General features: G+C 38.7%; 1 protein-coding gene across 1 annotated transcript; it reads left to right on the top strand.

The window, feature by feature from the left end:
- The first annotated feature begins 1,142 nt into the window (after window positions 1–1,142).
- Window positions 1,143–11,312, top strand: LOC142050786 (polyadenylate-binding protein-interacting protein 1-like). Its single transcript, XM_075079919.1, has 8 exons — window positions 1,143–1,162; window positions 2,063–2,174; window positions 4,425–4,550; window positions 6,402–6,508; window positions 7,839–7,956; window positions 8,086–8,140; window positions 8,731–8,824; window positions 10,952–11,312. Exons 1-8 carry the CDS (start codon window positions 1,143–1,145, stop codon window positions 11,043–11,045), a joined length of 726 nt encoding a protein of 241 aa, XP_074936020.1. The 3' UTR covers window positions 11,046–11,312.
- Window positions 11,313–12,103: the final 791 nt, after the last annotated feature.

Below are 12,103 nucleotides of genomic sequence, written 5' to 3'. Positions count from 1 at the left end.
GCTGACCCAAACCGACCAACGGGATATTCCATACCATATGGTGTCACACTCAGCATATAAAGCCAGGGAAAGAAGAAGGAAGGGGGGGACATTCAGAGTGATGGCGTTTGTCTTCCCATGTAACCATTACACGTGATGGAGCCGTGCTGTCCTGGAGACGGCTGAACGCCTGCCTGCCCATGGGAAGTAGTGAATGAATTCCTTGTTTTGCTTTGCTTCTGCGCACAGTTTCTGCTTTACCTGTTAAACTGTCTTTATCTCAAACCATGAGTTACCTCACTTTTACTCCTCTGATTCTCTCCCCCGTCCCACGAGGGGGGAGTGAGCGAGTGGCTGCGTGGTGCTTGGTTGCTGACTGGGGCTAAACCACGACAGTTGTCACCATTGTTCTCGTACTAAATCCAAAACACAGCACTGTACCTGCTATAGTGAAGAAAATTATATGCCAGCCAAACCCATGCCAGTATCCACCCCTTATTTTATGTCATTTACATCGTGCCCAGGTCCTACCCTTCCCAACACATTCCAATTAATCACCATCACTTTCCCTGTCTTCATATATATACATATATATACACATATACACACACACAGATATCATTCCCTTGGTCTATGGACCATCCCTCTAAAATTTCCACCAAGTTCATTTAGTTCATGACTTTGGGCTCCAACCATCATAACAGTCTTTCAGGGCAGGAGAGATGGTGTGTGGTGTTGTGTTGTTGTGTGCTGAAGTCAGTCCTTGTTCCATCACGGCTGCACTTTGCTTGATTTAGTCAAAGTTCATTCTTCATTGATTTCGGAGATTCCTACTATGATACCATTGATATGGCATATAGCAACCATAGGAGTGATGACATACAGTATTATATAGCAATTAATATCATAACAATCAGTTCATTGGCTGTTTTCACCCAAAATCAAATCCCCTTGAGCCACACATCGGACTCCTCCATCCTCCTGCATCACCCACCAAGTGCACCCAGGTCCTCGAGTAAAAGCAATCCCACAAATGGGTTTGCCTTTGCCTGAGACAGGAAGAACCCAAACTGTTTTCCCCAGCATAATTTTTTTTTTCCCCATACTACAGGGTCTTTATCCCTTTCCACAGTACGTAAGAATATGGCAGTGCCCAATCAGATATGGATATGGTTCAGACGCTGTGATCTGATCTCTTGCCATATAGAGGGAGGCCAACAGGTTGCTCGTAGCTAGTTGGTTGATATCTGAGCTGTCTTTCCTGTGCTGAGGGCTCCAGAGCTGGACGCAGCCCTCCAGATCAGGTCCCACCAGAGCAGAGCAGAGCAGAGCAGAGCAGAGCAGAGGGCAGAATGACCTCCCTCAACCTGCCACCCATGCTTCTTTTAATGCAGCCCAGGGTGCGATTGGCTTTCTGGGCTGCTAGCACTCGTTGCCGGCTCATACTCAGTTTTTCATCCACCAGTATCCCAAGTCCTTCTCTGCCAGGCTGCTCTTAATCCACTCATCCCCCAGCCTGCACCCCGCGTTTGGGATTGCCCTGAACCAGGTACAGGACCTTACACGTGGCCTTGTTGAACTTCGAGGTTTGCATGGGCGCACCTCTCTAGCCACTGTCTCTTAAAATGGTGAGATGAAGAATTTATCAAGTAAATGTAAAGGCATCTAAGACAGCGTGGGCATCAGCCTGAAAAGGGGAAGACTGTCTTTCAGAGTATATTGCCTCTAATTCTGTGGACATTTACTGCCTGTGTTAAACTTCCTGGACTCATATTCTAATATATAAACTCTGTAACTGTTTTCATTTTTACATGTTATGATTTGCTGTGTTTTATTTTGCTGTCTCAGACATCTCCATGCTTGAAACGTAATCATGTTTTGTAATCATATGTATTCATCTAAAAGGACACAAATCCATGGTGTCTTTGTGAAGTCCTCATTTCCTTCACAAATCATTCTTTCCAGCATTCAGCATTTAACATTTTGAATGCAGTTCATAAGTTCTTAGCATTCTGTTAAATAACTAGCATGGTGTATATGTTGGGATGTGTACAGATGATATGATTTTGCTTTAATGTTTCAGGTGTCGAACAGAGTATGAAAACAGAGATGAAGCTACCAAAGGTGATGAGAGTACTCAAAAACAATTTCATGCCTTTGTGCTTTTCTTAGCTGAACTTTACCTTAACCTAGAGGTAAGAAGAAAGTTGCATGTCGGATTTTTTTTTGTGGGTTTTTTTGTGTTGTGTTTAGGTAAACACTGAAAAGGAATATAATTTGAGGTGTTTCTATGAAGGTAGAGGGGAATAAAGTAAAAAAACTTTAGAACAGTTTATGTGTGTCCAAGAGATAAACAAAAAAAAGGTCAGACCATTAGAAGTGTATCAAAATAGAAATAAAAAATCCTAAGAATTCTTAAAAAGAACCTATCATAAACCAGCTTTGGAATGAAGCTTTTGGTATTTTTTTTTTTTGACTGGCAAAACCCCCAGATGACTACACTTAACAAACACAGGAAATGTTACAACCTAGCGGAAGCAGATTAGTATCAATAACTCATGTAATTCAGTATCCAGCCTCTAATATGAGCTATTATCAAACCGTTCAAGGAAGATGTGGAAATCCTCAAAATGAGCAGACCTTTAAAGATGTTTCTGCTGAAGTCCTTGATTTATGAATGAAGCATGGAATCTTGTATTTAGATTGGCTTTTTGTACCTGTGATATGTACAAAACGGTGTACATACACATAAAACTTCATTGACTCTTATAACTGAGTTCAGGAAGTTCACTAACAGCTATCGTGTACTTCAATAATCCAGTCAAAAATGTATTTTCAATGGTCTGATTTAAAGCAAACAGTATAGAAATGTTCTGCTGGCATGAGGAAGGCAAATAATTCTCTGACACTTCCATTTCTGTTCACAAGTGGACCATGAAATCTGCTTTTCACTTGGTAGAAGTGAAAAGGAAGACTTGTGAAGAGTTTGGGGGAGGGAGGGTTTTCCAGTTGTGTGGAGTATACCATTTATTTTTAAAGCATTTTCTATAACTTTTTAAATAGATGGAGTGCCTCCTAGAAGTAAGCCACTACAGCTGTAGAGAATAAATAATGTAGTATGGGAAAGAATCACAGAATTGCAGAATCATTAAGGTTGGAAAAGATCTCTAGGATCATCAAGTCCAACCATCAAACCAACACCACCATGCCTCCTAAACCATGTCCTAAAGGGCCACATCTGCACGTTTTTTGAACACCTCCAGGGATGGTGACTCAACCCTGGACTTCCCTGGGCAACCTGTTCCAATGCTTGATAACCCTTTCACTGAAGAAATTTTTTCTAATATTTCAACCTCCCCTGGCACAACTTGAGGCCATTTCCTCTCGTACTATCACAGGTTACTTGAGAGAAGAGCCTAACACCCATCTCACTGCAACCTCCTTTCAGGTCATTGTAGAGAGCGATAAGGTTTCCCCTCAGCTTCCTCCTCTCCAGGCTAAACAACCCCAGCTCCCTCAGCCGCTCCTCATAAGAGTTGTTCTCCAGACCCTTCACCAGCTTCGTTGCCCTTCTCTGGACACGCTCCAGCACCTCAATGTCCTTCTTGTACTGAGGGGCCCAAAACTGAACACAGCATTCATGGTGCAGCCCGGCCAGTGCCAAGTACAGGGGCATCATCACCTCCGCACTCCTGCTGGCCACACTATTCCTGATACACTCAATTCCCTCATCCGCATAATTGATAAAGACATTAAACAGGACTGAGCCCAAAACTGAGCCCTGGGGAACACCACTTGTGACCAGACACCAAATGGATCTGACTTTGTTCACCACAACTCTCTGGCCTCAGCCATCCAGCCAGTTTTTAACCCAAGAGGGAATACACCTGTCCAAGCCATGAGCTGCCAGCTTCTCTAGGAGGATGCTGCGGGAGACAGTATCAAAGGCTTTGCTAAAGGCTAGGTAGACAACATCCACAGCCTTTCCCTCATGCACTAGGCGGGTCACCTGGGCATAGAAGGAGATCAGGTTGGTCAGGCACGACCTGCCTTTCATGAAGCCGTGCTGCCAGGGCCTGATCCCCTGGTTGTCCTGCACATGCCTGGTGAGTGCACTCAAGATGTATCACTCCATAATCTTCCCCTGTACCCAGGTAAGGGTGACTGCCTTGTAATTCCCTGGATCCTCCTTCTGGCCCTCCTTGCAGATGGGCATCATATTGACAAGCTTCCAGTTGTCTGGGACCTCCCTTATTAACCAGGACTGCTGATAAATGGAGTGTCTTGGCAAGTTCCTCTACCAGCTCCCTTAGTACTCTCAGGTGGATCCCATCCGCCCCATAGACTTGTGAATGTCATACAGCATCAAGAGAGGAAATGTGGCTAAATTAATTTCTAAACTTAAGTCTTTTAAATGTTTCTATACATATACATATATTTTGCAGATTAAAGGAACAAAGGGACAGGTAACACGAGCAGAAATTCTTCAAGAAGGCCTTCGGGAATTACTAAACGCGCTTTTCTCTAATCCTGTGGATGGTAATTTGATATGCGCAGTCAGACTGCTGAAGGTGAGACAGTAGTTTCAAAAAACAAAAAAAAGAATTATTTTTTAATCTTCCTGTCTTTGGGAGCAGTGGGTCTGCATCATTACCACTGCAGAAATACATATATTTCTCTTTCATGATGAAAACAAACCTCTCTGCTCTTAAATTTTACTTTTTCCTAAAAAAATATTACTCTCTCTGCCGGGAGTAATTTGTACCTTCACTAGCCATGGTTGTAGCTGGGAAAACAGAGTTTATTTTGGGGATGAAGGTTAAAAACTAAACAGTATTTTTCTGGAGTTTTGTTTCTGGTTTTTGTGATTGGTCGATCTGTTTTTTCTCCTTCTTCCCCCTTCCTCCGACTCCACTATTTTTAAGTCTCTTCTATCCTGAATACCAATTCTGGAAGCTTCTTTTGGTATGATAGATAGGAATAGGGAAGAGAGGTTTTACACCTTCCAATTTAAACCCTTCGTTTGAAGTTTGGATGTTTAAGCAGGTTGCTTCACAGCAAGTGTGAGGTTGCGTTCAATGAGCGCATTCACTCCTGTGCTCAGTCCTTACATTGGCAGTGCTTCCCTGAGGCAGGGCCACCGAAGGACCTTTCAAAGAGGTGGTACACAAATCAGGAAGCTTTCCGGTGCTGCTGCTTTTTATCATTGTTCTCCAAAGAAGATGGAGGTCTCACTATTTCTGTGGATATTCTTGGAATATTTATTTGGCTTCTCCGCATCCATTCTGAAATAAAAGACAGTGATATAAATTAGTTTATGACACATTTTCAAATCTAAAAGGTGTTACAGAACAGAGATTTCTTTCTTGTCTAAGTGTTTTCTGATGTCTTACAGAACCTACAAATGTTGGAGTATATCTGTAGCTAGATTTGGCTACCTTATGAAACCTTGGGTTTACTACCTAAGCAATAAAAATAGTCTCCTGTTGTCTTTTCCATTTAATATAGCAACAGATTCAGGTTTTTCACCTGTTTTCTTTGGAATATGTTTATTTTTAAATTAAACCTTCTTGGTGCTATTATCTAATTGTCTAGGATCAAGGCAGGACCGCAGTAGAAAACTGGGAATACCAAACAAGTGCTAAGATGCTTGCTTTTATCTTTGCGTTTTATTCCTTTGTATTAGCAGGTCCCCTTCCAAGCATTTTGGATCATGTAATGTTTATGCTGAGCAGATCAGAAATTGGTATGAATGTTGATCATAGTGGCAAACTAATTTTTTCTGATGGAACTCCTACTGTGCAATTATTGGACAATGAAGTACCTATTCTTAACACAAAAGGCTTTCATCCACAGCAGTTCTAGACTGTCTGCTGCTAAAGCTCTCTCAGCAGCAGCTTCAGCCTCACAGATTTTATGTACTAAAATTCAGGCTGGCTTGGACAGATAATTCTTGGGTCCTCGTATATACTCAGGTGAAATTCTCTGGCGTGCCTGATGCTGGCTGAGTTCACTGAAGTTTATTGAACTATTTGTTAATGCTCAGCTAAGCTGGTGGCGTCATCTGCAAAAATAAGGTCTCTCCTTATAGCTTGTGTTTAAATCAAGTAAGATCTGGCAAATGTGCCTGAAAAGTTGTTTCAAAATCGTATTTCAAGACTGAAAGGGGAGTAGTGGCTGTGAACTTCTAGCTAACATAAACATTGGATGTAGAGCTATCATACCATCTGTAGTCTAAAATAAACTATTTCCAATGCCTATTAATCTGTTTAGCAAAAAGGTGCAGGTAACTGGGAGCCTCAGGTCTCAGGTAGTCACACAATCCATCTAAACGTTATGAATTGTTACAGAATGTCTTCTGTTGACAGTTTATTAAAGTTCTGTATTTTTCTTTAAGAAAAATACTGATCTTTTGTCTTTAGTTGGCAGGCTCAGTTTTAGAAGATGCCTGGAAAGAAAAAGGAAAGAATGATATGGAAGAAGTGATTCAGAGAATTGAAAATGTTGTGTTGGATGCAAACTGTAGCAGGTGAGAAGACAAATGAAGAGTGAACATGTCCAAAACATTATCTCAAAAACTTCTCTTTGTGAAAAAGTGATATTTGGGTCACTTCCCATGTAACAAAAAAAAAAAACCAACCACTTCATATTTCAGCTGTGGGGATTTGGGGGGTTTTTAGTTTTTTTTCATTTTTGTGTTTTATCTTTTAACAGAAATGCATGTTCCACTCTAATGATTTTTTTAAAACCTTTTAGGTCTTGCAATCTTCCATAAGTGCTTTAAAATCTAAGAGCATGTATATATACAAAGAAACAGTAGTGGCGGTATCTCATAGTTTATACTTTTAAGTCTGAATTTAAGAGCGTTAAATGCATACAAATATATTAAATATATACAAATCACTATAAATGTAAAGGCGAAACGGAATGTGTTTTGTGGGGTTTTTGGGGTTGGTTGTTTTTTTCTGGAGTGCATACCTTTTTGGCAGGGTCTTACTGTAGTCTGGAAAAAATGAGTGGTTGGCTAACATATTCAGTTTCTCAATTTGCAATCAACTGCATGCATGAGGCTATCTGATTCTGGTGTACTTTATCCTCAGCTTCTTGCAAACTTACTAAAAACCTGTAGAGGGTTCAGACATTGTGATCTGATCTCTTGCCATATGGAGGGAGGCCAACAGGTTAGTCCTAGGTGGTTGGTTGTAACTGAGCTGCCCCCAGGGAGGAACCAGAGAAAATGGATAGGGGAAGCCAAAGCTTTAAATAAAACAGGAGCACAAACTTACTTTAATAGAGAAAACAACTGGACATTTTATTTATTTATTAATTCCTTAATGAGATTCTTCTCCATGGACTTGCTTGAAAGAGGAAAGCAATGTCTCTTATTTTAGGGATGAAATAGGTGGTGGTATCTAAGGTATTGGAGACATTACTTCTCACTGTTGACTGCAAAATTTCCGTGATTGAGAGGGAGCATAAATTAGGTGATTAAAATACAATTTGAAGATCATATCCCTATTTTTCCCAGTACTGTCCTTTTATCAGAAAAGCATTTGTTCCTCAACTAGTGCTACACGTTTAGTATCTTGATAAAAACTATAGCAATTTATGATTCATATGGGCTCCTTTTTTTACCACAGAGGAAGTGGAGAGGTTGAGTATCTCATAATTGAGACATAAAGCATCTAGACTTGCGGGAGAAAAAAAAGAAATCTGTTTGCAAACTGGACAACATTTTATCCTTTTTAGAGCTTTTGGGGGGGGGGATTTAACTGCCCAGTGTTTGCAAGGTGAGAGAAGCCCAATTTCTGGCTTAGCACAAAACATTCTAACTCCTGTAGTGCTTCCTTTTATTTCAGAGATGTGAAACATATGCTTCTGAAACTAGTAGAACTGCGATCAAGTAACTGGGGTAGAGTTTATGGAACTTCTCCATATACAGAAGCTACCCCTGAAAATGACCCAAACTATTTTATGGTAAGAATGTATGCACACTTCAGTTCCTTAACTTAATGGGAATTTGATTCATAGACAATCTCATTCCTGAAAACTACACACAGCTGTCTTTCTGAATGCATATAACTTTCTGTATAACTTTATTCTTAGAATGAGCCGACATTTTACACTTCTGATGGTGTTCCTTTCACTGCAGCAGATCCAGGTACGTTACAAGCTTAGTATCCAACTTTTACAAGTTGTAATTAAGTTTATGTCCTGTTGAAGTACATGAGAAGTTGTTCTTCGAACATCTGAAAGTCACACAACTTAAAAGACAAAATTCTGTGTGAATTCTTGGCTTTGTGTAACACATGCCTCATTCTGCATTAAAAGAAGGTAAATGTTTGAAATGGATAATATGTATTTGAGTTCATATAGTTCAAAAGAATTTGTGCCATAGGCTTCAGCAATTGGTCCCTCCAGGAAGCCAGAAATCTTCAAGTCTTTGTTTGTTTGTCCATTGTTAGTAGCAAAAGGGTTTGTTTCTTCCTTGGTTTTCTGTCATCTGAGCACAGTGTGATATCATTTGAGGTAAAGGTATCTGTGACTACCTCTACAGTTCTCTGGGAAGATAGGTATCATTCTTAGAGGTGAATTGATGTCCTGAGAAAGCACTTTAGCAGGAGTTATTGCTAGAACAGGTTTCATGCCATTTATGGTTTCATTAAATAGGCCATTTTCAAACTGTACAGATATATATTATAATTTAGAGGGCTAGTCTTATATATTACTGTCTCATTTTTACTTGGCCAGATTACCAAGAAAAATATCAAGAGCTGCTTGAAAGAGAGGATTTTTTTCCAGATTATGAAGAAAACGGAACAGATCTGTCAGGACCTGGAGATCCGTATGTTTTCTTTTTGAATGATTATTTTTTTTAATACTAGTTATTTTTACTACAGACTTAGGAATCCAATCCTGACAAACTGAAACTAAATAATATTATTTAGCTCTACATTGGAAGTTATGTATTTGTTTGGGTGTAAGTTGGTTTGTAATCAGAAGTTTGAAATAAATTTTATGTTTATCCATCTGAGTAGGGTAATTAAATTTCAGATACTTATGCACATGTACAAACATACTCTCTTCTGCATTTAAAAAATACTAATTTGCAAGCAAAATGAAGCACCAGACCGTTGAGTGTAGGCAGGGAGGCACCCTGAATTCATTTAACTGATGCACATATACATCCCACCTAAAGACGATTACAAAATGTCCAGAGTCTTTCAAAGGGAGGAGGTTGTTAAGTTTCTCTCCTCAGGATAAGTAGTATTCCCTCAGTTAAAAGACTATTCAGTATTCTTGTAGAACAAGAAAAGCAACCTAATGGCAAAGAGGGAAACAAGAGATGGGAACATAGTCTGACTTTCTGACAACAGTTTATAAGAATTTAATAGGAAACCAGTAAAAGAAACATGGTCTAAAATAACTTGCTCTGAGCTTTGTACTCACCTGGTTGAAAGAGGACTTTCAGATCATGATTTGATAACCAAGAACATTTTCAGTGTTGTGTTTATGTGTGATAAGAGTGCTGGCTGATATTTTTGTTAGTAAATTAGAAAACTTCTAGACAGAGCCTAGCCAAGGAGAGAGGCAAGAACTTGATGTCATCAGAAATCAACAAGCTCATACTGAGGGGAAAAAAGACCCATGTGAACCTCTGTGCATAGAAGAACAAATTACATGCAAAATGGAGACAGACAGCAGTTAAAAACACAGCAAATTTGAAGAGTTATGTGGAACAGTGAGTCAACCTTCATGCAAGATGACTGTGGAACCTTCTTTGTTGAAGGCTTAATAAAAGCTTAGACAAATATTTGCTAATCCTCTGTGTGCTATTTCTCATGACTGACATCAGGGAGAAGGGTTCTGTGTTGAGTCCCTTCTCAAGTCTACACTTCTACAAGAAAGAAGGAACAAATAAATACATAGACTGCTTCAATGCAAAATGCTGAAGAAGAAATACTTCCCTTATAAGTTTCTGTGGCACTTCCTGTGGTTTTGTGTGAAACACAACATTTATGGCCTCTGTGTAGATGGGATGTTCTGATTCCCTTGTTTGGAACTGAGGCAAGGAAGATAATAAACTGAGCACCTGAAATGAATGCACAGTTTTTGAGAGTCAATAGCTGCGGCCTTTTTTTTTGTTTGTTTAAGGCTGTTTAGAATTACGTACGCTATGATGTTAAAAGTACAACTCCATTGCCTTAGTTCATGGTGATGAAAACTCCAGTTGGACCTAGAGAAAACAAGGAACATTCCAGTTACTTCCCAATAACAGTGGGGAGAAAGAATGCTGAAGTGATGCCCATAACTTCCCATCTTTATTTTGAAACTGTGGTCTCCACTCTGTGCAATACTTAGTATCATTAATGGGATCGACTCTTTTCTGTGACCTAAATAAGACAGATCTTTTCCAAAAGACTGGTTACTATATAATAGAAGGTGACATAGTGCAGGTGCAATAGGGAGGTGAATTAAGGTTGCCTTCTTTCATATATCAATAAATAGGAATGCAGGATTTCTATAGAAATATATTCTTTGACTAGTGTGTGACCAAGACAGTTGATGCAGTATTTGAACTAGAATGTTCATAAAAATTTTTCTAGTATCATGCTAATTGTATTTTTTGCAAGTAGATAAGTACAGATGCATTATTAAATTTTGGAAAGCTTGGATTGCATTATTGCATTTTCTGTCATCTCAGGAACCATTTCTGTCCTTTAAACTGTGGACAGTATAAGATTATCTAAAATTATGACAAATACTGTAGCTATTTGTACGTATCTGTGTTGCTTTGAGCTTTCTGTTTATTTGTTTTCCTGGTACCCATGATTTTTTCCTCTTCATCCTCTTGAAGAAATGGCATAGTTATCTGCTATTAATAAAGCTCTGTTTTATTCTTGAAATATACATAAATGTTTCTGAAAGTCTGTATGTAAACTTAACATCTGTGGTGACTTTTTTTTTTTAGGTATTTTGATGACATTGATGATGAGATGGATCCAGAAATTGAAGAAGCATATGAAAAGTTCTGTCTAGAATCAGAACATAAGAGAAAACAGTGACATGTTGCACATTAATGTTAGTTTATTAAGCCTGTTTAGGTATGGTTAGAATACAGGGGAACACAAAACATTTGTACCAAAATAAGGAACTTGAGTTTCTCCAAGTACTAAAGTTGTATAATTTTCATTTTGTTTAACGGAATCTGCCAAAAATTGTAAACTTATGCCCTGTAACTTAAAATGTGTATATATCATAGTTTATTTTATGTACAGGTATATGAACAATGTTTTGGCTGCAGTAAAAAATAAATTATCATAATTGAAATTAAAATTTAATGGGGACTGTCCCATAAAATTGCCCTAAAGGGAGAAAGGGGAAGAATAACTTGATCTAAAATAAACTGCTTGCTTGCTTGTTTCAGTAGATACTGGGATTTACTTATCCTTTTTACCACATACAAGTTATTTGGTGGTACTTTTTTTTTTTTCCTAAGGAGAGTATGATCCAAATACAGCTTTCTTTTTTTTTCTGTAGATCCCAATCATGAGAAGTGGTTTGTGAAAGTTTTATTTTATTTCCTTTTTCTTTCTTTTCCAAAACCCATATGGGTGAGGTCAGACTTTTTTCCTGGAATAAACATGTTATATGTTGACATGTGAAAAAGCAAGCAGTATTTTGGAAGTCAAGTGCTTTCAAAGTCTTTGATTCAGATAAGCCTATCTTCAACTTCTACAAGCAAGAACTATCCTGTAATTTGTTGTGTTCTTCAAGAATATAAGAATATGGTTATGTTTTAACCCATACTTCTCAAGACTATGCGCAGTGCTCAATATCTTTTTTTGCCTTTTTTTTCCCTGTTAATGTATCTAACATGTCTAACCTTCTGGCAACTCTTGTGACTTTCTCCATTCTTCTAATTTTATGTAGTTTGATTTCATTTTATAGTTGGAGTAAATTCATCTAGTTCGTAAACGTTAACATTCTGAAGCCAACTGCTCTTTTCTGACCCATATAATCATGTTAGTTTTCCTAGGATACTCCAGTGTTGTTGTTGCCAAACTCAGTTGTATGGTTTTCTGTTCTCTGTTACTGGTTAGACTGAGTAGAACTCCTTACC

Source organism: Phalacrocorax aristotelis, chromosome Z (assembly GCF_949628215.1).
Source record: "Phalacrocorax aristotelis chromosome Z, bGulAri2.1, whole genome shotgun sequence".
NCBI lineage: Eukaryota > Metazoa > Chordata > Aves > Suliformes > Phalacrocoracidae > Phalacrocorax > Phalacrocorax aristotelis.
This window is presented reverse-complemented; position numbering and strand designations above follow the sequence as displayed.

Bases quoted from the DNA above. Each gene is read 5' to 3' on its own strand.
- LOC142050786 (XM_075079919.1), top strand. From the start codon at position 1,143: ATGGATATGGTTCAGACGCT. The intron at 1,163-2,062 runs GTGATCTGATCT...TTAATGTTTCAG, and splicing joins ATGGATATGGTTCAGACGCT to GTGTCGAACAGAGTATGAAA. The intron at 6,509-7,838 runs GTGAGAAGACAA...CTTTTATTTCAG, and splicing joins TTGGATGCAAACTGTAGCAG to AGATGTGAAACATATGCTTC.